Source organism: Schistocerca cancellata, chromosome 4 (assembly GCF_023864275.1).
Source record: "Schistocerca cancellata isolate TAMUIC-IGC-003103 chromosome 4, iqSchCanc2.1, whole genome shotgun sequence".
Taxonomy (NCBI): domain Eukaryota; kingdom Metazoa; phylum Arthropoda; class Insecta; order Orthoptera; family Acrididae; genus Schistocerca; species Schistocerca cancellata.
The window spans coordinates 839,269,645-839,294,270 of record NC_064629.1 but is presented as its reverse complement, the minus strand read 5'-3'; the positions used below and the strand labels follow the sequence as shown (position 1 = coordinate 839,294,270).

The following is a 24,626-nucleotide window of genomic DNA, read 5'->3' as shown; positions in this document are numbered from 1 at the left end:
TTGAGTTGCAAATTTGATTGTACAGTACAATATAGTAGGCCGTTTCAATGTCTGGTTAAAATTCACGTCAAGCGCGATACAGGAACAACGACACGGATGTAATATTTTCTGTTCGGGATGCTTGATTTCGGTGAGTCACCTTGCCTCTCACCATTGGGTTGCTTGACTCCATGGCACGTGCGCTTGTCACTGTCACTTCATGTGGGCTTTTATCTTACTACTATGGTTGTGGTTTGTATTCCGCCAAGCCGGCCGTAGTGGCCGTGCGGTTCTAGGCACTTCAGTCTGGAACCGCGCTGCTGCTACGGTCGCAGGTTCGAATCCTGCCTCGGGCATGGATGTGTGTGCTGTACTTAGGTTAGTTAGGTTTAAGTAGTTCTACGTCTAGGGGACTGATGACCTCAGATGTTAAGTCCCATAGTGCTCGGAGCCATTTGAACCATTTGTATTCCGCCGGTGGCCGCGTAGTGCCCACCGCGAGAGTTGCAGAGGTTTGATGGAAACACACACCGAAATCAATCATCCGGATGGAGTATTAGAGGGTGGCCACGGAAATCAAGCATTACGATGGTTTGCTGAAACGTAGAGAACAGAAAAATACGTTGCCATATAAGTAGCTTATTTGCCAGAAAAGTCAATATCTTACCATGTTATTTGTACTGTACGACCATATTTGCAACACTCAAGTAACGCTTGAAAATGAGTACTAAACGTTAGAAAACAAAGGTTTATATTTACATCGTAAATGAAGTGCAGAATGAAATTCGTGGATTCTTAACGGCAAAAACAGGCGCTCTTTATATTTATCGGCTTCAGCGCCATCTACTATCAATGGAAAAAAATGGTTCGAGTATTCCGTGCAAATTTTTAGCGTACAATCCGAATATGTAATAAAATGAGGGATTCCCGTTCGAAAATATCAAGTTGACTCCGCCCACGCAAGTGGTGTGGTTACGAGGGCACCAGTTGTAGAACAGACAGATGCCCACTTTACTAATATTGACTTTTCACCTACAACAGTTTTTTAGTACACTGCATCGCTTTCGAGATATTTATTTAGTTGTCTGAAGTTAAAACAAACACCCTGTTTGTCGCAGTCCTCACTACGCTATTGGCAATACGTTGCCGTAAAATACCTAGGATTACGCATCGGCACCGATCTAAATTAAAATTATTTATCGCCTGCATGACATGTTTCGGGAAATGATTGCGATTACCAAGAGCGTTTTTCGTGATTTATTCGTAGTGTGTATTGTTTTTCCGAAAATATATTAGATTACGGGGAAGTAAGCACACTCACAATGATTGTTAAATAATACCACGTAAGCTGTAAGCTTACCACTATTTACAAAAATATGTATGCAGTAGGTTTTTTCGCTCCCAGTTGGGAACCATCTTTGCCCAACTCACAAAGATTATCTGTAACGAAAATGTTTGACAAAGTTCCGCACTATCCACGTGCATAAGAAGTGAAAGACGGAGAAAGGTAACATAAATAATCAGAGTATTATCGAAGGATCATAAGAAATTTAGAGCGATCACAGTTTCCATCTGCATAAGTAAATTTAATGATTCCATCAAGGTTGTTAGTCATAGACAGGTAGTCACCTTGAAACAACTCATTGTATAATTGTCACTTCCAATGTTCCAGAACTTTTTTTTTTCTTTAGTATAGCTGACTTAACAAAATTGTTACTGTACAGGTGAAAGTTGCCTACAGTAGTCGTACGTCGAGATTGTTAAATGTTAATAACTGTACATTATTGGAAATATTCTCGTGAGACAACGGGCAGCAGGTGTTATCGAGGCAGCTGCCACTGTGGAAGGAGACTGGACTGTTATTTCCTTGCCGTAAAATTTCACTCTTGCCAGAGCGACAATGAGCGGCCATCCTCCTCCTATCTTTCGCTCTTCTCTATAAAAGGTGCGTGAGATGCTTCTTACCATTGCTGGCACGTGTCACAGAGAGCGTCACAGAGCTCATCCTCCTCAAACACTCTCCTTCCGCTGGCATTATGTGTCGAGGGTGTGGGCGCTCGGTCATAGCCCGACTCATTCGCTTTCTAGTAGCATCACCTACCAGATGTGTGGTCGATTCTGATGGCTACTGTCAGCCAAGGTGCGTGATGTGCAGTTGAAGCCTGCCGCTGCAGTTCCTGGCGTACAGCGGCCAGTGTCTGGTGGCAGCGAGCCATTGTGGCAGTATTAGTTCTCTGGCTGGACGCTGTTACAATACACGAGAGGCAGTACCGATGCAGTTATTCTGTTCAAACACATACGAGCCCGCACGCGCAAACAGAACCGAGAAGACTGCAGGTTACAACTATGGGGACAAACCATAAAAGCGAAAGACACGGCAAGATACCTGGTCATTACACTCGACAAATATATGTCATGGGAGGCACACTCAAGGGACATCGCGATAAAAGACAAAACAAGACTAAACCTGAATGAGATTTTCACTCTGCAGCGGAGTGTGCGCTGATATGAAACTTCCTGGCAGATTAAAACTGTGTACCCGACCGAGACTCGAACACGGGACTTTTGCCTTTCGCGGGCAAGTGCTCTACCATCTGAGCTACCGAAGCACGACTCACGCCCGGTACTCACAGCTTTACTTCTGCCAATATCTCGTCTCCTACCTTCCAAACTTTACAGAAGCTCTCCTGCGAACCTTGCAGAACTCCCGTGTTCGAATCTCGGTCGGGCACACAGTTTTAATCTGCCAGGAAGTTTCATATCAGCGCACACTCCGCTGCAGAGTGAAAATCTCATTCTGGAAACATCCCCCAGGCTGTGGCTAAGCCATGTCTCCGCAATATCCTTTCTTTCAGGAGTGCTAGTTCTGCAAGGTTAGCAGGAGAGCTTCTGTAAAGTTTGGAAGGTAGGAGACGAGGTACTGGCAGAAGTAAAGCTGTGAGTACCGGGTGTGAGTCGTGCTTCGGTAGCTCAGATGGTAGAGCACTTGCCCGCGAAAGGCAAAGGTCCCGTGTTCGAGTCTCGGTCGGGCACACAGTTTTAATCTGCCAGGAAGTTTGAAGACTAAACCTACTTCCCCTACTCAGAGGCAGGACAAACGGAGCCAAAAGAGATACAATGATATACACCTACAAAGCTTTTGTCCGCCCCATACTGGAATATGCCGCTCCGGTATGGATGGCGAACAAAACAGTGACTCGGAGGATAATGGCAACAGAAAGGAAAATACTAAGAATAACAGGCCACATGAACGCCAGGACACGAAATGAAGTAGTATATAGGAACGCACAAGTGCACCCCCTAAGGAGAAGATGGCTAGAATTAACTGCTAAAATCGGCACCAACATATTGCACAATGGAACAGACACAACAAACATTTTACTAAGAAATTACACCGTACTGAGATACCCACAAACAAAATGCCCCTATCCGCCTATAGTAATCAAAACAAGAATAAAGGCAATAGATGCGAACTCAGCAACAAAATTCGCTGACGATGACATACAACAGGACATGATAAAACACCTACAGGACGAAGAATCGGAAGAGGAAGACGACACATAAAACAAGAATGAAAATTACGACCACACACTAACAAGACAACAAAGAAGAGAAAACAACAAAACACAAGAAAGAGAAGCTTCAACCGATCCTTGCTGAGATTTTAGGGAGGTTTCCCTCAGCACTCGGGCAAATGCCAGGATCTCAATACCCTCCCACGCGACAGAAAGCGATAACTTATGAGATGAGAGTCAGAACAAGATTAGGAAACCCAAACCCCACTTCTCAAAATAAAAAGTGCCACCAAAGTGGGAATACTCCTCGCATTTTTAAAAAATTTGTTTTCTATAATGTGCATGTCAGTCCCACTCCCATTTTATTCTTGTGAGGGTAACTGTTTACACTTACAGTGTAAATTATCGATGTATTGTGTGTGTACGTACTTGGATTTCTCCGCCATGTACTATAGCCCTATAGTATCAGACTCGTCTAAAGCAGCCTGATAGTGACGTCATTGTTTTAAATCACTAACACTGGAGGGATAAGTTCCTCTCAAACTTTTCACATAGCATGAGCATACTCATTGCAGTGTGCTAATAGTTTAATGTATGATGTCTGCTAACTTGTTTAATATTTAAATTCTCGTACTTAAATGTGTCCTAGGGTGACCATCTTGAAAAGTGGAATTGGTCAAAAAATATAACAAATTACCCCAAAATTGTAAATAGCAATGGGAGGTGGTCATACGTTCGAGTGTTACAGCAAATGCCAATGTTTTTTAACGAACTATTATTGAGAAAATTGAGGATCTACATCTACATCTACATGATTACTCTGCAATTCACAATTAAATGCCTGACACATGGGTCATCGAGCCATCTTAAAGCTACTTTTCTACTGTTTCACTCTCGGACAACACACGAGAAAAACGAACACTTAAATCTTTCCACGATATTTCTGATTTCTCTCATTTTATGATGATGGTCATTTCTACGTAGGTGGACGCCAACAAAACGTTCTCTCATTCTCAGGACAAAGTTGGTGATTGAAATTTCATGAGAAGGTTCTGCCGCAGCGAACCGTGATTGTAATCCCTAAGTATTTAGTTGAGTTTACAGCCTTTAGAGCTGTGTGATTTATCGTGTAACTGAAATTTAGTGGATTCATTTTAGTGATCATGAGGATGGCTTCACATTTTTCTTGATTTAGAATCAAATGGTTCAAATGGCTGTGAGCACTATGGGACTTAACTTCTAAGGTCATCAGTCCCCTAGACCTTAGAACTACTTATACCTAACTAACCTAAGGACATCACACACATCCATGCCGAGGCAGGATTCGAATCTGCGACCGTAGCGGTCGCGCGGTTCCAGACTGTAGCGCCTAGAACCGCTCGGCCACCCCGGTCGGCGATTTAGAATCAATGGTCACTTTTTACTCCATACAGATATCTTGTCGAAATAATTTTCCAATTCGTTTTGATCGTCTGATGACTTAACATGATGGTAAATGACAGCATCATCTGCAGACAATCAAAGAGGACTGCTCAAATCGTCTCCTAAATCGTTTGTGTAGATCAGGAACAACAACGGCCTATAATACTTCCTTACGGATCACCAGATATTACTCCTGTTTCATTCGATGACTTTCCGTCATTTATTACGAACTATGACCTGTCTTACAGGGAATCACGAATCTAGGCACCCAGCTGATACGATACTCCATAGGTACGCAATTTTAATTAGAAGTAGCTCGCGAAAATCTAAAAATATGGAATCAATTTGACGTCCCCTGTCAATGGGACTCATTACTTCGTGCAAATAAAGAGTTAGTTGTGTTTCAATGAACGATATTTACTGAATCCGTGTTGACTATTTGTCAAAAAGTCGTTTTCTTCGAGGTAATTGAGCACAGTATATGTTACAAAATCATATTGCATATCGACGTAAGTGATCTGGGTCTGTAATTTCGCGGATTAGTCGTATTTCCTTTCTTAGGCATTGGTGTGACTTGTGCAACTGTACAAATGACTAGAAGCCCGCAGTTAGAGTACAGAGAGAGAATGGGGGCCGGCCGGTGTGGCCGAGCGGTTAAAGGCGCTACAGTCTGGAACCGCACGACCGCTACGGTCGCAGGTTCGAATCCTGCCTCGGGCATGGATCTGTGTTATGTCCTTAGGTTAGTTAGGTTTAAGTAGTTCTAAGTTCTAGGGGACTTATGACCACAGCAGTTGAGTCCCATAGTGCTCAGAGCCATTTGAACCATTTAGAGGATGGGGAAGGGGAGGGAGACTTGATTTTCTGCCTTTTTTAATTCTCGCTATTGGCCTGGCTCAATTGGGGGAAGGTGACCTTGTCTTAGATCATTATTCAGCAATATCTCTCACAGTGGATGGGTGACCTTCACTTTCCCGCCATTTGCCAGCCGCTGTGACCGAGCGTTTCTAGGCGCTTTAGTCCGGAACTGCGCTGCTGCTACGGTCGCAGATTCGAATCCTGCCTGGGGCATGGATGTGTGTGATGTTACTTAGGTTTAAGGAGTTCTAAGTCTAGGAGACTGATGACCTCAGATGTTAAGTCCCATAGTGCTTAGAGCCATTTGAACCATTTTTTCCCGCCACTTTTATGTCCCAGAATAGCTCTGTTCGCGAGGGCGGCGGAAGTGGGAGGATGTCTTATCTTGATTCGCGACATGTATCAGGTGACATAGTGCTCAAGAGGCGTGGGCGGTAACCGTGAGTTAAAATCGTTATCTCCTCCCTCTCTCTCTTTGACCCACTACTTACATGTGATGAAATGAAGAGCCTGACATGTGTGCGATATTCTCTCACTGAGGAATCGTAAAATGCCATAGAACAATGTTCACTGAAACACCGTCTGTAACAGACTTAAGAACTACGAAGTGTGTAATTTTTGTATTTTGGAACTAATTTTATTTATTCGTCTACAACAATGTTAACGCTTCCAAAATAATCCCTACTAGATATTATACACTTACGACCCCGCTTTTTCAATTCCCGAAAAACTTCTGTAATTCTATGTTTGAGATCGGTTTTTAAACTCATGCGTGCTTATAAAACAACCTATCAAGGTTTTATATATTTTTAGGAACGGAAATAAGTCACATCTGACTATTTATGAAGGATATGGAGGCTGGGGAATCATTATAGTATTGTTTTTGCCAAAAAAAGACACGAACAAGCGGCGAAATGTGAACAGGTGTGCTATAGAGAGATGGAACAATCGACAGGTTAAAAGCGATACCGGTATTTTAGATCTGAATAACCGGTATTTTTCGGTATTTGTTTGGTCTCAGTCATAACAGGTATTTTTCTTTCTTGCTAAAAACTGGGAGTAAAACCGATGCATTAATTTACCATAGTAGTGGTACTAAAATTTTTGGTTTCACATAATTTTAATTTTTAAAGACGAGTTTGGTACGGCGTTGTGTCACTTCTGAAAGGTTGTTATCGTCTCTGAATGATACTGTTTCTTACGAAAGGAGTCAACTTATAGATCGACACATTATAGAACGAGTATTTATAAAAAGACTGAACAGTAAATATTCGCCATTGGATTAATTCATTATTGAAATTTTAACTACTGTCATGTAATCGTTCCTGGCAAATGTTACATTGTGCCCACAATGTGAAATCTTCATTTAAATTTTTTGAAACAGTAATTTTGGTTTTGTCGCCAAAAAACAATTGTATTCGGATTCCTACTAAAAAATAAAGATGTATAATTGACTAAAAAACGGTGTTTTCATTCGAAATGGTGAAAGGAAAAGAACGCTACATATTTTACATAAAAAATGGTTCAAATTACTCTGAGCACTATGGGGCTTAACATCTGAGGTCATCAGTTCCCTAGAACTTAGAACTACTTAAACCTAACTAACCTAAGGACATCACACACATCCATGCCCGCCGCAGGATTCGAACCTGTGACCGTAGCGGTCTCGAGTTTCCACAGTGAAGCGCCTAGAACCCCTCGTCCACACCGGCCGGCATAAAAACATATTACTTGTTTGCCATTTCTGTGAAATAATAAAAGAGAAAGGAAGTTATGGCAAGAGCACAAAATTAAAAATTTAACAATTTCTTCAGTGTGTACATAACATGCGTTTATCTGCTTGCAGCCAAACAACTTGACACGAAAAATACAGTTCGACATCAGTTTTCACCCTTTGTCACTGACTATTCGTAATGCCTAAATAGTGGTACGATTAAAACGTGACTTTTAACGGAGATTTAAAAAAATAGATCAGTAGTAAAATATTAGTGAATTTTTGGCAATATTCAAACCTTCATTCCTTTTCGAGAAAAACACTGAACAGTGGTCAAACTAAGTCTTCCTTCATTTAAGTATTTTATTTGATGCTCTGATTTTATGTATCGTTAAAATGTAAAATGCAAAAGTCTCAGTCAGTCGTAGAGTCTTTCAACCTTTGTGCAATGTATACGTTTATTGTTGGAAATAACAGCAATAAAAGACTGGAAATCGATTATTTCAGAAACCGGTTATTTCGAGCTGTTTTAACGGTTAGGTTAAACTGAAGATGAAAGAAACCGGTGTAACCGAAAACCGGTTGTTTCACCAATAACCGACATTCCTGGTGCATTATAGTGGCGCAGAAACTGTGAACTGTTCCACCACAAATTCGGACCTTTTTTCGGAGTACTTCTCGTTAACGTCATTGAATTGGTAAGTAGTACTCCTAATTTCTGTGATGTTAAAATCGGTGAACACATTGAAGGGAAGTTCTCACATTTGACCGCACCTGTTGAGCTTGTTTTCTGTTTTGGCAAACCAGATGCTTCCATTGGGACAACAGAGTCTTAGTTTCGGTCGTATCTGTAAAGACATATTTCAACACCTGCAATGGCACATTCCAGTAATTCTACATCGATCTTGAGTTCATCTAGCGACTCCTGAGTAGCTTGCATTCGCAGCTGTTTTTGTTAGAAATTCAAAAATTTTGGAACAAATTTTGCTGTCACACATTTAATACCCGTAAAATATGAAAGAAATTCATGACATGAGCCAGCTGGTATTCCAACATCATCACAGACATTACTGATCGTGATTCGGCAATCGTTCATTACAATTTATTTCACTCTTTCCACGATTTTATCGGTTGATGTTGTGCTGGGGCTCGAAAGGCGCTCGTTAGCATCAACGCCTTCATGACTATCTTCGAAACGCTTATACTACTCGTACACCTTTGTTTTAATCAAAACAGAATCACCAAAAGCAATACTTAACACTTATCGCAGTGGTTAGCACACTGGACTCGCCTTCGGGAGGACGACGGTTCAATCCCGCGTCCGGCCATCCTGATTTAGGTTTTCCGTGATTTCCCTAAATCGATCCAGGCAAATGCCTGGATGGTTCCTTAGAAAGGGCACGGCCGATTTCCTTCCCCATCCTTTCCTAACCTGAGCTTGTGCTCCATCTCTAATGACCTCGTTGTCGACGGGACGTTAAACAGTGATCTCCTCCTCCTCCGTAACACTTATAAAATTTCGCTGTACCTTTTTCCGTTCTTATAGTAAAATTTAAAACAGATTCTCTTATTTTATACAAAATAACTAATCGATGATACTGCAGAAACACATGAAACCTTTTTGTCATCCGACAGCAGATATATCTGATATTTTTCATACATGTTTATCAACATAACAACGAAATAATCGCGTGGACCGCAACAATACAACACGCGTAATTACAAATTTGCAGTTACTTTTTGAACAAACTTTGTATTCTGTTTCCTACTACGCACATCTCGCCGCAATGGTAAGAGAAGAGAAGATTAGAACTTCGGACAGACATACAGGCAACCATTTTGCTCTCTCCGTTTGCGACTTAAACAGAAAAGGAACTGATAAAGTGCTCTCTACTATTCCCTGTATAGCGGCTTGCGTGGTATGTAAGTAGATGTATATGTAGATGTAGATATAAATGTGGAGCATGCTGTCTGTTGAGGTACATCTCTTTTTTCGCTTACAACACCCCACACGTGACCTGCACCTTCAGCAAGACAATGAAGCGCCCCATCGATCCTGAACAGTGTCATGAAAGTTTGAGGAACACTCTCCCCTTTCCCTCACCTGTGGCCACCTGACTTCGATCCTATTGGGCAATAGAGATGTGCGCGCCTAGCATTGACGAATCTCTGTGAATTGTGGTCAGCGGCTGGATGGTCGTGGATCGGAATGGTCTCTCACAGTGCTTTAGGATTCTCGTGGGCTTCAAGCCACAACCCGACGCTCTCGTCGCCACTGCGAAAGAGTATGTTGTAGGCAACTAATCTGGTACTGCCGAGTGTGTAAACTTCAGCTTTCGAAAACGCATTTCAATGTGTCTCTTGTAGCCGGCCGCGGTGGTCTCGCGGTTCTAGGCGCGCAGTCCGGAACCGCGCGACTGCTACGGTCGCAGGTTCGAATTCTGCCTCGGGCATGGATGTGTGTGATGTCGTTAGGTTTAAGTAGTTCTAAGTTCTAGGGGACTGATGACCACAGCTGTTAATTCCCATAGTGCTCAGAGCCATTTTTTTGTGTCTCTTGTGGGTGAACGGCTTTATGCGTAGTAATATAGTTGTAAAACGTAAACTTTCAGGGGTGAAAATGTCACAGTTAATAAAATATTCAGCCGGCCGGTGTTGCCGTGCGGTTAAAGGCGCTTCAGTCTGGAGTCGCGTGACCGCTACGGTCGCAGGTTCGAATCCTGTCTCGGGCATGGATGTGTGTGATGTCCTTAGGTTAGTTAGGTTTAAGTAGTTCTACGTTCTAGGGGACTGATGACCTCAAATGTTAAGTTCCATAGTGCTCAGAGCCATTTGAACCATTTATTAAATACATTGTAACTGGTCTTGTAAGACTAGAAGAGTTTACAATGGTTTTGTACGCTCTTTTGAACCATTTTTGAATAAAATATTCCGGACAATGGTATACATCATCTTCAGCACCGGGATCTAAACGTCGTTGAATTTCACGCCTTCCACCTTCCTACTGAAGTTCCTGGGTTGTTTACAGTCTCTATAGCCTCTCAGCATAGCCTTTCATGGTACCCCTTGTGGCTGCTAGTACTTGAGTCTATTAAAATGGTTCAAATGGCTCTGAGCACTATGGGACTTAACATCTATGGTCATCAGTCCCCTAGAACTTAGAACTACTTAAACCTAACTAACCTAAGGACAGCACACAACACCCAGCCATCACGAGGCCGAGAAAATCCCTGACCCCGCCGGGAATCGAACCCTGGAGCCCGGGCGTGGGAAGCGAGAATGCTACCGCACGACCACGAGATGCGGGCTATCAAAATGAATTTGGTTGTCTCCTGACTGCAAAGCGTGTTCCGACAGCTGATCTGTCAGTCTCCCCCCTTCTGCAATTGCCCTTCGGCTTTACTTCTCGTTTTTTGACCTTTTTTGTAGTATCCACTTGCATCTCCCCACAACTACATGAAATCTTATAAATTTCTGCTTTTTCCAGCAATTTTGCGAACATGCTTGGCCAATTTTAGGTGATCGTGTATCTTCGGGTGGGTTTATAGATCACCGCGATGTTTCATTTTTTCAGGTTCTTTCCTGTGTGGTCAGTGACATCCTTAATGAAACGCAGGAAAACGTTCGACTTCACAGGCGCTTATGCATCCCTATGATTTCTTCGTGGTGGTCTTAATGCTCGTTTTATATCAACAGACGAATAACTATTCCTGAGCAATGCATTTATGAGATGTTCTAATTCCACGTCGAGCACCTCTAGTTCGCAGGTATTCCTTGCCTATGCGTCAATGTTTTTATGATGCCACGCTCTTGTTGTGTGTGACGTTTCGAATTGAGTTGCAGGTAACGGTCTGTAATCGTGTATTTTCGGTAAGCTGTGTGGCCTAAGCTACCATCTTCTTTCTTGAAAGAGCAGCAGGCAGGCGGAAAGTTAGATTTTCTTGATTTGCTAGTTTTCAAGAAAGAAGATGGTAGCTTAGGCCGTACAGTTTACCGGAAACCCACGCACACACCGTTACTTACACCAGCATTCGAACCACTAACCACAACAAAAGCGAGACATCATAAAAAGTTAGCGGATGAAGCAAGGAACATCTGCGAACCAGAGATGCTTGACGCAGAATTAAAACATCTCACCAATGCATTGTTCGATAATTGTTATTAGTCTGAGAATTAAGACTACCACGCAGAAATCATAGCGATGCAGAAGCGCCTGTGAAATTGACAGTCTTTCTGTCTTTCATTAAGGACGTCACTGACCGCATAGCAAAAACCTTAAAAAAAACGCAGCATTTCTGTAATCTACAGACTCACGTGGAAGACACAAGATCACCTAAAATTTGTCCAATGATGCTCGCAAATCTCTGGGAAAAGCAGGAAATTATAGGATTCCGTGTATTTGTGGGTACTGCAAAAAGAAGGGTAAAAAACGAGTAGAAGAGCACAAGGGCAATTGCAGATGGGGGGAGACTGACAGATCAGCTGCTCAGATTACGCTTTGCAGCCAGGAGCCCACCAGATTCATTTTGATAGGACTCAAGTATTGGCAGCCACTAGGCGAAACCATGAAAGGCTATACAAAGAGGCCATAGAGATTGTAAAACACGTCAGGAATTTCAGAAGGAAAGAGGAAGGCGTGAAATTAAGTGACATTTGGATCGCGGTGCTGAAGAAGATGTGTACCAGTCTTCCACCATGGGGTGATAGCAACAGAGTACGACGGTAATCGACAACGACCAAATGCGCTCGGGTACTGAAAACATGTGACGTCACACCACTGCGCGGAAGCACACGTAAACGGAATTTTGCTGCAGTCAGTAGCGAACCAGGGTGTGAAACGGACACTCAAAGAAGTTACGATCCCCCTTGAAAATGTCCTCCGCAGATGGGGACGAAACGTTGGGTTTAGATGTGTAATCCATCCGACCACCGCATAGTAGCCCGGAACATTTTATTATTTGTAATAGTATAGTTCCTGCACTTCGGCTACCAGCTGGATTTGTCGTTCGCATGCCGCTCAACATGCAACCAGCCATGCTCACCGCAGAGCTACGTAACCAAGTTATGCAAAACTATACTTGTACATAAGATGAGCTGCGATTCAGAATAGTGTTCGGGTGCCTAAGTTAGCAATAGCTAGGAGCGAATGTGAGGAAACGGTAGTAACCATCAAATAAAGTTATATTAACTACGTAGCAGTACAGTGGTTTCCATGATACTAGAAATTTATTGTTTCCAAACATCCCATACATAACGCTATTCATGTAAGCGTAAATCAACAAAAGGGGCAATGATAAATTTATTATTTTCGAGAATTCAAGTCGAAGATCGTAGCTTACGTTAAGCTTGTGATCCAGCAAGACATAAGTGTGACTATTCAGAACATCTTCGTCTCAAAAAGGCACATGCTACTCACTTAATGTATTTCCAAAAGTACCACCTTTGAAAATTAGTAAAAATACATTAATTAAAACATTATGTAACTCTCATTATTTATACATTGAATGTAATCCCATTAGTTCTATTCTTTGTTTGTGTGTACTGTGTATAAAAATTCTACCCCACATAATGGAAGATACTATATCCGCAAGGGAAGCAACAGAATTTTTATACAGTCCCTGCGTCTTCCTGAATTACCTTATGTACTAAAACATATCAATTCCCCCTGTGTATCAAACTCTTACTTTTTGTGTTCTACAATAATGTCTAATAACACAAATTATTAGAGACATATCAGGTTTCCGCATTGAAGAAGGAAGCGCGGAGTTTGGTTTTTATCTGTCTACGCTTACAAAATTGCAGAACATTGCTTCTTTGTATACAGTGACAGCAAAGGAATCTCGTACATAAAGCTACATCACATAAATGCTGAATACAGCAAAGTTCTGGACAAGAAATAACACTCCACCACCATTCCTACCACCACTACCACCACTGCCATCATCATCATCTGCATCTACACCTACATCCATACTCCGCTGTGAAGCGCATGGAAGAGGATACTTCCTACTATACCACTTATTAAGGTTTTGTCCCGTTCCGTTCACATCTGGTGCACGGAAGGAATGTTCAAACGGCCCTGCGGGCGCTGTTATTAATCGCATCTTGTCTTCACTATCCCTACGGCAGCAATACGTAAGCAGTTGTAATATGATCCCAGATTTATAGTTTAAAATTAGTTCTTGAAACAATGTAAGTGAGCTTTCTCGGGATAGTTCGTGTCTACCCTTATCTGTCTGCCATTTCAGTTTCTTTAGCATCTCCGTGACACTTTCCCATGAGACAAACAAACTTCCGACCATTCGTGCTGCCGTTTTCTGTATACAAGCATTAAATAATAAAATAGCGCTGGTTTCTATTTTCTGCGTCCTATCTAAGGCATTTGACTATGTGAATCACACTATTCGGTACTGGTCCAACTCACGTAAGCTATATTCTAGTTTGGATCGCCCGTGTGTTTTGAAAGCAATCTTCTTTTGTAGAATGACTACATTTACCTAGTATTCTACCATTGAACTCAAGTCTGACAAATGCTTTCTCTACGATTGGGCGTATGTGATCGCTCCACATTCAAGTATTTGTATGAGGTGTACGATTCCAGCTGTGACTCGTTAATATTGCAGCTGTAGGATACTACATTTACCCGGTTTGTGAAGTGCCCAATTTTATATTTCTGAACATTTAAAGCATGTTGTAAATCTTTGCAGCACTTTTAAATCTCGTCAGGACCCAATACACTATTCGTGAAAAATTTTTCGGACAGTAATTCATTATGGATAACTGCTCGTCGGCGAAAAATATGAGGTTATTGTTAACATTTTCTTCAAGGTCATTAATATACAACATTAACAGCAAGGGTCCCGATAAACTTCCCTGAGGTACACCCGAAGTAACTTTTGCATTTGTCTATGACTCTCCATCTCTGATAACATGCTGCGTTCTCCCTACTAAGGTATCCTCCAGCTAGCCGGCCGGTGTGGCCGTGCGGTTCTAAGCGCTTCAGTTTGGAACCGCGTGACCGCTACGGTCGCAGGTTCGAATCCTGCCTCGGGCATGGATGTATGTGATGTCCTTAGGTTAGTTAGGTTTAAGTAGTTCTACGTTCTAGGGGACTGATGACCTCAGTAGTTAAGTCCCATAGTGCTCAGAGCCATTTGACCCATTTTTTTATCCTCCAGCTGGTCAAAAATTTCGCTTTATACCCCTACGATCGTACTTTCGATAATAAGCGTAGGTGTGGCATCAGTATCATGATCAGGGGTACCGTTGGACGCAGGGACGCTGTGCGTAGGAGTGCGTGTTCAGCCATTTGCAGAATCTAGACTGACGGTTGCCCTTGTAACTCATTGTACATGCCTTCACAGCACTAATTTTGAAATCAATTACAACACTAATTTTCGAACAACTTTTATTACATTTTAGTGAGGTGAATGTGCAGAAGACGTTGGTAGAGAGAGATAAACAATGTGCGATAGCTGATCCCACTACACGTGGAATTAATTTGGTCTCAATGACGACAATGGAACTCTAAAATCACAGTAACAAAAATTACACAATATCTGTCACAATAGCCGCGCGGGATTAGTCGAGCAGTTTGAGGCGCTGCAGTCATGGACTGTGCGGCTGGTCACGGCAGAGGTTCGAGTCGTCCCTCGGGCATGGGTGTGTGGGTTCGTCCTTAGGATAATTTAGGTTAAGTAGTGTGTAAGCTTAGGGACTGATGACACTAGCAGTTAAGTCCCATAAGATTTCACACACATTTTTTTTTCTGTCACATTACTTGGGAGAATCAAGTAAAACTGGGTTCCTTCCCAAAACATATTGCTGGAGATTGACTAAGCAAATTTAAACACAAAAAATTTATTTCCCTGGGAAAACCGACTCCCAGTTGTACTTCGTTTAGCTGCAGTCAAACTGACTGACCGAGCGAGGTGGTGCAGTGGTTAGCACACTGGACTCGCATTCGGCAGGACGACAGTTAAAACTCGCGTTCCGCCATCCTGATTTAGGTTTTCCGTGATTTCTCTAAATCGCTCCAGGCAAATGCCGGGATGGTTCCATGGAAGGTCACGGCCGACTTCCTTCCCCATCTTTCCCTAATCCGATGAGACCGATGACCTCGCTGTCTGGTCCCCTGCCCCTAGGCAACGAATCAGCCAACCAAACCAACTGCTCATCGCAGTGACGCACGTCGTTAAATAAAGGACGTGAGAGCTTAATGTCTCCTCGACGTGTAGACTGGTAGAGAGACGTGTCGTGTTACACTGAAAAAGCGTCTGCAACAGTATAGTAATGGTATCTTTTTCGAAACGTTTCAATGCACCACAAGTGATTAATCTTCATAATGATACCACCTGTCTACCTACTGTACGATACAATTCCCAGATTTACCATGGAACCAGTTCTTCTCAGACCAATAGAGGGACACACTAGCTAAGACTGCGATATATTGGAGTTAGGCATATTTCCTTTTTTTTTCATAACAAAAATTTTTGTAGGCATTTCGTTTCAATAAGCAACTGTTAAGTAAGCAAGGCGCCTGAAAACTGTTGATGTTCAGATTGTATTTACAAAAGTCTATACGCTCCTCGTTACAAAGAGTTTCTGGAACTATAATTACTAGCACATTGTGTGCTAGTAATTGTAAACGTCCGAATCGAGAATAGAGAGACATGGTACAATAGCTTGTATGTGCAAATGAATGTATAATTATGTTTCACATGCGAGAGTAGTTAAAATAAATGCTGGACGATAGAAATGAATATAACGGTTTCTACTAAATCCGTATCAACAGTTGACACCAATGACGTGACGTAAAACAAGATTCTAAATTACGGCAATACTTGAAGTATAGATGAGTACATCGCATTTAGAATAAAATTTGAAACTGTTGCAGTCTGCTGATTCAGGTCACAAGTGACTGTACTCGTTTTCGAGAAGAACATTTTGAAATCACCAGCCGACCATCCAGAGCTGTGCTGACGTGGGCATGCTTCATTCAAGTCCGCGCCCGGTTTTCTGACTATGAGTCATGCAGCTGACTCAGTGCTCCGTTCCTAATTACATCACGTCGACTGGACAGGAAACCATAACATTGTTTCATCCATAATTACGTTATTTAAGCACTGAGGTTTCGTATTCAATCAATCAAAACAAAAACAATTGCAGCTACGAAATTTTATATTTTACTTCGCTGTCAACCCTTTTTCGGCCTTCGCCCGTCTAACAAAACGCTTTGTGGTGAAGTGAAGCATAAAACAGTATCGGGTAGCTGTCTATCTTAGGTTTTTATCTTAGATTTTTAAAGAATACCGTAACATTTCATTTATATCTACATCTACAGAGATACTCCCCAAATCACCGTACTCGGATGGTACTCTGAATCACTATTTATCATTAATTTCCTGTTTCACTCGCAAATAGAGCGAGGGATAAACGACTATCTGCATGCATCCGTATGAGCCCTGATTTCTCGTATCTTATCTCTTCATTTCTTTATTACTCCTGTAGTTCAGACCTTTTGGCGAGTAACTTTCAGCTATCACCAGAAAGGCTGTCTATTCCGTAAAATGGGAAGTTTTTAATACTACCGAATGTAGACTACGGAGGGTCCTCATCCTGTGAAACGTGAAAGACGTAATTTATAATTCAGAAAAGATCAAAAAGGACGATATAATATAGTGGTAGGAAAGAGTGCTGCTGAGTATGAGAAGGAAGCAAAATACTGTGTCGCTGCAAAATATTCTGCGATAGATTTATGGGTGTATCGTTACTGCCCTGTTCAACAGTACCTAGAGAAGCGATTACCAGCATCTCTCCTTGATTCCTTTGCGTTGCTGCAGAAAACACTCGCCCCCTGACGCTACCCGCTTTCTCTTCATATGCGAATCTTGTGATAATTGTGGATTGCAATATATGGCTCGTTTGTGGACATCGTTTGGGGGCAATTGGCCTTCGAACCGATTATGATGACTTCTCGCTAGTTTTTTTTATGTCTGCTGAGCAACTGTTATGGCCTGTTTCGCTCAAGTGATCTCGCACAGTTTAGTATGCCACAGCAACAACTAAAGCATATATAGCGCAAAACTTACCGGTAACCTTACAACTGGTGGATGCAAGAAAATCTTTCATTTGTGTAAAATGGTTAGTCAGGCAAGACACCTACACAGCCACAAGTCACATCAAACAGCAGACGATCAATTACAAACAAATTTCGCACAAAATGAGAAATGGTTCAAATGGCTCTGAGCACTATGGACTTAACTTCTGAGGTCATCAGTCCCCTAGAACGTAGAACTACTTAAACCTAACTAACCTAAGGACATCACACACATCCACGCCCGAGGCAGGATTCGAACCTGCGACCGTAGCGGTCGCGCAATTTCAGACTGTAGCGCCTGGAACCGCTCGGCCACTCCGGCCGGCAGCACAAAATACCGGCATTAGTTTGTTTCATGTAGCATCATTTTACAGCTTAAACTAGGTCGCTGATATTCATTACTTGGATAAAAATTACGCTACACAAGGCTGACTATTATCCCAATATTGAAAGTAAAATGGTCAGGATCTATTTACGATTTTTGGCAATAGTTACCCTTCACTAGTTTTATGCTGCCATCATAAAGATGAACAGGGAGAGAGAGGGCGGACGGTGGGGGGGGGAGGGGGGAGGGAGTAGAGAGAGAAGAAATATGACATAAATGCCATGGCCTTAAATTACAAAGTTATGATATTCAGCAAGAGATGATAACAATACAAAATTTCTACGTTATGAAACTTGGCATAATTTTAATGGCAACGGTGCCTTGGCCAGAACTACTTGTATCGCTGGATTATAGCGTGTACGATGATTATAGAGCGTGCATATTGAGATTTTTTTTTTCGTTTCACTTGTTTTGCACGTGTGGAGAAACGAAAGGAAAATAAGAAGTGGAACTCACTGCTGGCAAATAGCACATTCAGCTTTAAAAGCACCGAACAGACGGATAGCTACATCATAATTTTAGCCTTTCACTTCGTGTGACGTTGTAGAGGCGACTGGATCTTAAAACACAGAGGCCGCTCCACGGAAATTAATGAGTAGAACTGTACAATACGACCTCTCCTTCCCTTGGCGTCCAAATTCAGGTGTATGTAAGGATTCGAACTGCCTGCTGCTAGGCCGAGTGACACTGAATGTTGGCTGTGAAAATCGAGCTTAGTCTACTTGCCATGAAACTATTTCAGAGTCGGCCGCGGTGGCCATGCGGTTCTAGGCACTTCAGTCCGGAACCGCGTGACTACTACGGTCGCAGGTTCGAAACCTGCCTTGGGCATGGATGTGTGTGCTGTCCTTAGGTTAGTTAGGTTTAAGTAGTTCTAAGTTCTAGGGGACTGATGACCTCAGATGTTGTGTCCCATAGTGCTCAAAGCCATTGGAACCATTTTTTTTTAACTATTTCAGACCTTGTAATGGGACATGTTGACAGAACCGTCTTTTGCTTAGTTTCGTTGAAAACTTCGTAAAAGATAAAAGTGTTTGCAACATCATTAAAATTTGCTCAAGTCTTACCCGATGTGATTTATCCACAAACAGCCGCTGTCTTTCATGTGTATTGTTTTATTTGTTCGCAGCTAATTTCCATTTCCTTGCGAAATCCGCATAGAAATTCGACCGAAAATTAAATGTGCGTCGGCGCAGTCTAAGAGCTACGATGAGGACACGAATTGTTTGGACTGTGAAGCAACATAGAGCAGTACAATGGCCATATAGCTGCCCTTTTTATCAGATACCAACTCCTTAATTGAGGAAAAAATTAATTGGCTATTGCCTGCGAAAAATTTGTGATAAATGGCAACTTTGAAGAGAGACGTAGTTCCGAAATAAACTGTATCTGTAAAGTACCGTAAAAATATAATGATAACATTATTACGACAGATAGAAACATCAAATGCAATTATATACATGAATCGACATCTGTTCTCCACGTAACCAGATCAAAAGGGAAGAGTGAAAAGGCAACATCAAAATTATGATTGTCGTATTTCCAAATACATTAAAATTTGTGTGATTCCACTTGGGGATAAACAGTTTCCCTGTAGTAAATGAGATAAAATGTTGTACACAAAATTAGAACAGCTCCAGTATGCCGGTACTATTCTTAAATAGTCGTTGAACTGCTTGACTGTCGTATCACTCTGTGGAGTAGCAACGGATTAGAACATACTTAAACTACAGAAATGTGTACAGTAGTAGATTACTTGACGCCCTGCTGTGTGCTACACCGTTTTGCTATGTAACTTGTTCTACAATTAATGAAATCAAGTAATAAATATACTAAAGAACGTACAAAACCATTGTAAACTCTTCTAGTCTTACAAGACCAGTTGCAATGTATTTCAGAAATGGTTCAAATGACTCTGAGCACTATGGAACTTAACATCTGAGGTCATCAGTCCCCTATAACGTAGAACTACTTAAACCTAACTAACCTAAGGACATGACACACATCCATGCCCGAGGCAGGATTCGAACCTGCGAACGTAAGAGTCGCGCGGTTCCGGACTGAAGCGCCTACAACCGTTCGGCCACAACTATCGGCAATGTATTTCATTTACTTTCTGCCGAGGCTGCAAATCGTTGAATATTGGCAAATCAGTTCATAATATTCCCATATAAGTTTTTCTTCCTGTTGTAAAACATAACCGTTCAAATGGAAATCTCTGGAGGGATACCAACAAATTTTATTAGTATTATTGAAGATGTTGAATGTAGAAGAAAATGATAAACTGCTTTTGGAAAAGATATAATGAATATGTTTCGTGTGGATACCAGTCTGATGCGAAGCCACCTCGGTGGCTTGCTTGTCAGTGACGCTTCTTGTAGAAACTAAAAAAACAAAAACTTATAACGCAGTTGACTGCCCGAAAGAGTTAATAGAACTTGGCGTGTTTACGTAATGAAAACTGGAAGTACGTTATCCACACATAAGCGCTAATTGTGATCAGAAGAATGATCGAAATTAATGAACGAACACTGAGTAACATAAAACATTGCCTTGCGACAAAACGTACGTAACTGAATACTGAGGCCATATATGCAACATGGAAAATTCCAACTTAACGGCTAATACAGCCTACCTTGTAAAATCACCTGAGCTGAATTGTCTGTAATGTGGCAACACTACCCAGAATACATCAGAAACCCACGACAACGCGTGTGATTACAGTGCTGTAAATGAAGCATGCAACGGCAGCCAACTGCTGCCAGTACATGCGCGGTACTGTACCAAACCTATACTCACTCTAATTACAAACGGTTACTCCCTTGTCTTTGTCTATTATATTTGCCAGCCTGTGCCAACTTGTAAAAATTTCGTCTACGTTTTTTATTTTCTGAAACCTATACTATTTACTATAATAACTGTTGTCTAAAATCTATGCACGTAACAGTGCTTTCTGTAATTAAGCGGTGTGTGTGTGTGTGTGTGTGTGTGTGTGTGTGTGTGTGTGTGTTTCGTAATCTGAAGGAGCAATTGTACTGCCGTAAGTTATTATAACAATGTTTTTTATCTCATACATTTTCTGCAAACAATAAATTAACCTACTGTGCAGAGCGGTACAGTTGTCATCCTCAAGGTCTCAAGATGATGTGCATTAATGAGTTTAGAAGAAAGCATTGGAAAACAGAGGTAATAAACTAAATAATATCTCTCAAGGAGAACGTGGTCATATATTACAAAATCTTCTACGTCAAGATTTCATCTACTTGCTACTGACCACCTCACAGTGTGATCACTTCAGATAGATCCCTTCACAATACTATGGCAGTGTTTGGAACAAGTGTGGAAAAATAATCCCATGAATTAGCACTCCTCACGTTGAAACGCTCAAAATATTTCTACATATACGTATATAAGTATATTTAAATGTCACAAACACCCCATAGTCCATTCATTACTTCCCATGTAGTAAATTGACGCAAAGTTTTACTGCTGTTCGGAGTAAGAGCATAAAAATTTTATGCTACCTCAATGTAAGGGTTATTTTCGTTATGAAATTTTTATGGGTAGGCATAAACGTGTTTTATGATATGTGATGCCTCTGTGACAAAGGGTATCTTAAAAATTTATAGAAAAGGATTCATGTATTGAAAGGAAACACAAATTAATACTGTTATCATCATACACAACTTGTCAACTCGACAATAAAACTGACTATAGCCTTAACATTCGTGTAGACTTCCGATGTATTCAATTTCCTTACCCTTGTACAGAACGAATGGTCCACCACAGCCAATTATTTAAGATTTCTGTGGTGGTAGACATTATTAAACATTCATTAGTAGAATAAATAAATTACGACCGTTATGCTCAGGGTACATTATTTTCACATTATGTTTTTAGGTAGGTGCCTGAAAATGAAGAATCCAGATGTTGAAAGCTATTATTGTTAATAATTTGTCGCGTATATTCGTCCGCTTCTGGTTTTTCCAAGAAAAATCTTTTCCTTTTCATTAAAGTAGATCACATCCTCACATGCACCGCGTATGAGATAAAAATTAAGAATTAATAAGTGAAAGTATTCTATTTTTAGCATTTCTTGCAAAAAAATAGTTCAAAGATGTTACATTTACGGAACTGCAATAACTTTTTTTTAGGTTGGTACCTGTGAAGCGCAGAGAACTTATGAGAAAAATACCAACAAGCGCTTATTTATTAAAAAAAAGTTAAATGTACGCTTTACGTATCTCACAGTAAGAAGCAGTAGCAATGCACCGACAAAATATAAATATCTTCAAAGGAAGGCCGTTTTAGTTTTTGGTACCCACCTGCAAGAACGAGAAATTTCGAAACCGACTATTTCTTATAAGTTCTGCGTAAATGAAATTGCAAACGTGCATATCTTAAAAGCGATAAAAAATATAAAAGAAATAAAAACTACCGTCTAGGTCATTCCGCAAAATACGCTATGCCGTGGCTCGCGTGGACGATTGTATTTTCTGCTTAGACGTCTCACTCTTTTTCGTGGCGAAGCAAACGACTCTATTGCAACTAAAATTCGAGAAAAGATCCTTCAAATAGTCGAACAGCATTTTACACTCGAACTGTCGTGATACCGCTTCCACAAGCCGCAGGCGTCACGCAGCAACACAAAACAGGCACGAACACGCCAGTAGTTAACTCTCACCACAAACCGTCTTGCGACCACTCTGTAACTTCTAGATCGCTACTCGCCCTACGTAAAAGCACAATCGCGAACAGTTGTCCTTCCGTGAAGAGGACTGACGCCGCTCTGAGCTACACTGTAATTGCTATCGATTTTAAGGCTTCAAAATTATCGGCCTTTCTTGGTGGCCGAATCAATATCACTCGACCATGTGCTCGGCGGCCGGCAGAGAGGTGCGAAGAAGTGGTTTTCGAAACACGGAGAGGCGGCGAGGGGCCGCCGTTTCGGTAAGGAAAGCGGCGAGGAGCCGCGTGGAGCGCCGGCAGCAGCTGTCAGCGTGAGGAAGGCGGTAAATGTGGGACAATAGGTGCGTGCCAACATACGGCAGCGCCGCCGCCATTCCGCGCCACCTGGGACTGGCGCGGTCGGGTGAAGGGGGGGTGCAGTCGTGCGGCTGCCTGCCGCCTCCCCCTCGGCGGCAGATGCGGGACACCGGTTCCGAACAAAACGGCGGCGGCGAACCCCGGGGCCCCGGCCGCAGTACGCCAGCGCGCGACGCGCCGCAGCCCACCACCTCGCCGTCCGACCGTCGCGGCGCGCCCGCTCCGTTCACCGTACCGCGACAGTCCCTCCTGCGCAGTAGCATGCGCAGTAACTCGCCATACAAATATGGACGTCCGTCGGTCGGTGAAAATTTCGTGCAAGGGACATTTACGAAGGTAATTTCTTCGACCGTGGGACAGTGTTAAAGCTCTGGCATCGATTACTGTGTAAAGTGAAGTGTGAAGTTTCTGAGGGTGGCGTTCGTGTGGGGAAGGGGCGTGCTGAGCGATGGAAAACGTGGAGGAAATGGCCGATCAGCAGTCGCTCGGTGAGCCGATGCAAGATTCGGTCGATTCGCCAGCTGCGTCTACGCATGCCGGCCTCAGCATGTCGCCGGCGGAGCTGAGCCCCACTATTTCACGGCAGGCCGTGACTGGCTCGGTGACCACTTCGCACGAGTCGCTCGGCGAGTCTACATCAACTCACATCAAGGAGGAGCTGCCGTCTGCGTCCGAAGACTTGTCGGAACACTCGGTCGACATCAAGCAGGAGGCGCTCTCTGTGATAGTGCAGCCACACGAAGACTCGCAGGACTCGGAGCTGCTGAGTCCGGGAAAACTTTCTCCGACTTCGGGAATTTCAGTCAGTGTCGCAAGCATGATCGACGCCACAGATTTCCGCACTCTGCAGCCGGAACCGACGTACCAGACGCTGACGTCCGTCAACGGCAGGATGTCACCTCCCGGTTTCAGCCCCAGTTCCTCCTACGCCACGCTGACCCCTCTGCAGCCCCTTCCACCCATTTCCACCGTGTCGGACAAATTCGCTTACGGTCACACGAGTAACGTTTCTGGATCTTTTACAGTAATGCAAAACAACGGACTCGCCAATATAGGCTTGGGCATGAGTGTCAACTCGCCGTACACGTACGACAAGCTGTCTACGATGGGGATGTCGCCGCCGCCGCACTACTCGTCGCCGAACAACGGGCTGGGCACCATCAACATCCCGCAGCAGCACTCGCCGCTGTCGCCGCAGAGCACGTACAGCCAGAACGGGCTGCAGTCTCCGCAGAAGAGCCTGTCGCCCAGCGGCTACGACTCGCCGTACACGGTGGGCCGGGCGACGCTGAGCCCGCCGTCGGCGTCGTTGCACTCGCCGCCCAACCCGATGGTGACGAGTTTCGTGGGCGCCGCGGCGGCGATGAACGGCATGGCCACGATGACGCCGCACCAGTCGCCGCCGCAGCCGCAGCCGCCGCCGCAGCAGCAGGCGCCGCAGCAGCAGGCCCCGCAGCAGCCGCCGCCGCAGCCGCGCGACCGCGTGGCCGTCGCGTCGCCGTCGCCGCCCGCCTTCCAGCAGGCGGTGCAGCCGCCGCAGCCGCCCCCGCAGCAGCCGCCCCCGCAGCAGCAGCAGCAGCAGCCGCAGCAGCAGCCGCCGCAGCAGCA

At 43.1% G+C, this 24,626-nt stretch overlaps 1 protein-coding gene and 1 long non-coding RNA gene across 2 annotated transcripts in view; one reads left to right on the top strand and one right to left on the bottom strand.

The window, feature by feature from the left end:
• The window catches only part of LOC126184539 (uncharacterized), a 277,653-nt gene extending 254,584 nt beyond the window's left edge, over positions 1–23,069 (bottom strand). Inside the window, exon 1 of the long non-coding RNA XR_007536836.1 lies at positions 22,298–23,069. This is a non-coding gene — a long non-coding RNA (uncharacterized LOC126184539). The remainder of the gene's footprint in view (positions 1–22,297) is intronic.
• Positions 23,070–23,266: 197 nt separating this feature from the next.
• LOC126184936 (hepatocyte nuclear factor 6) overlaps positions 23,267–24,626 on the top strand; it is a 613,909-nt gene continuing 612,549 nt past the window's right edge. Inside the window, exon 1 of the mRNA XM_049927609.1 lies at positions 23,267–24,540. Within this exon, the coding sequence (XP_049783566.1) occupies positions 23,467–24,540 (1,074 nt within the window). The 5' untranslated portion in view covers positions 23,267–23,466. The remainder of the gene's footprint in view (positions 24,541–24,626) is intronic.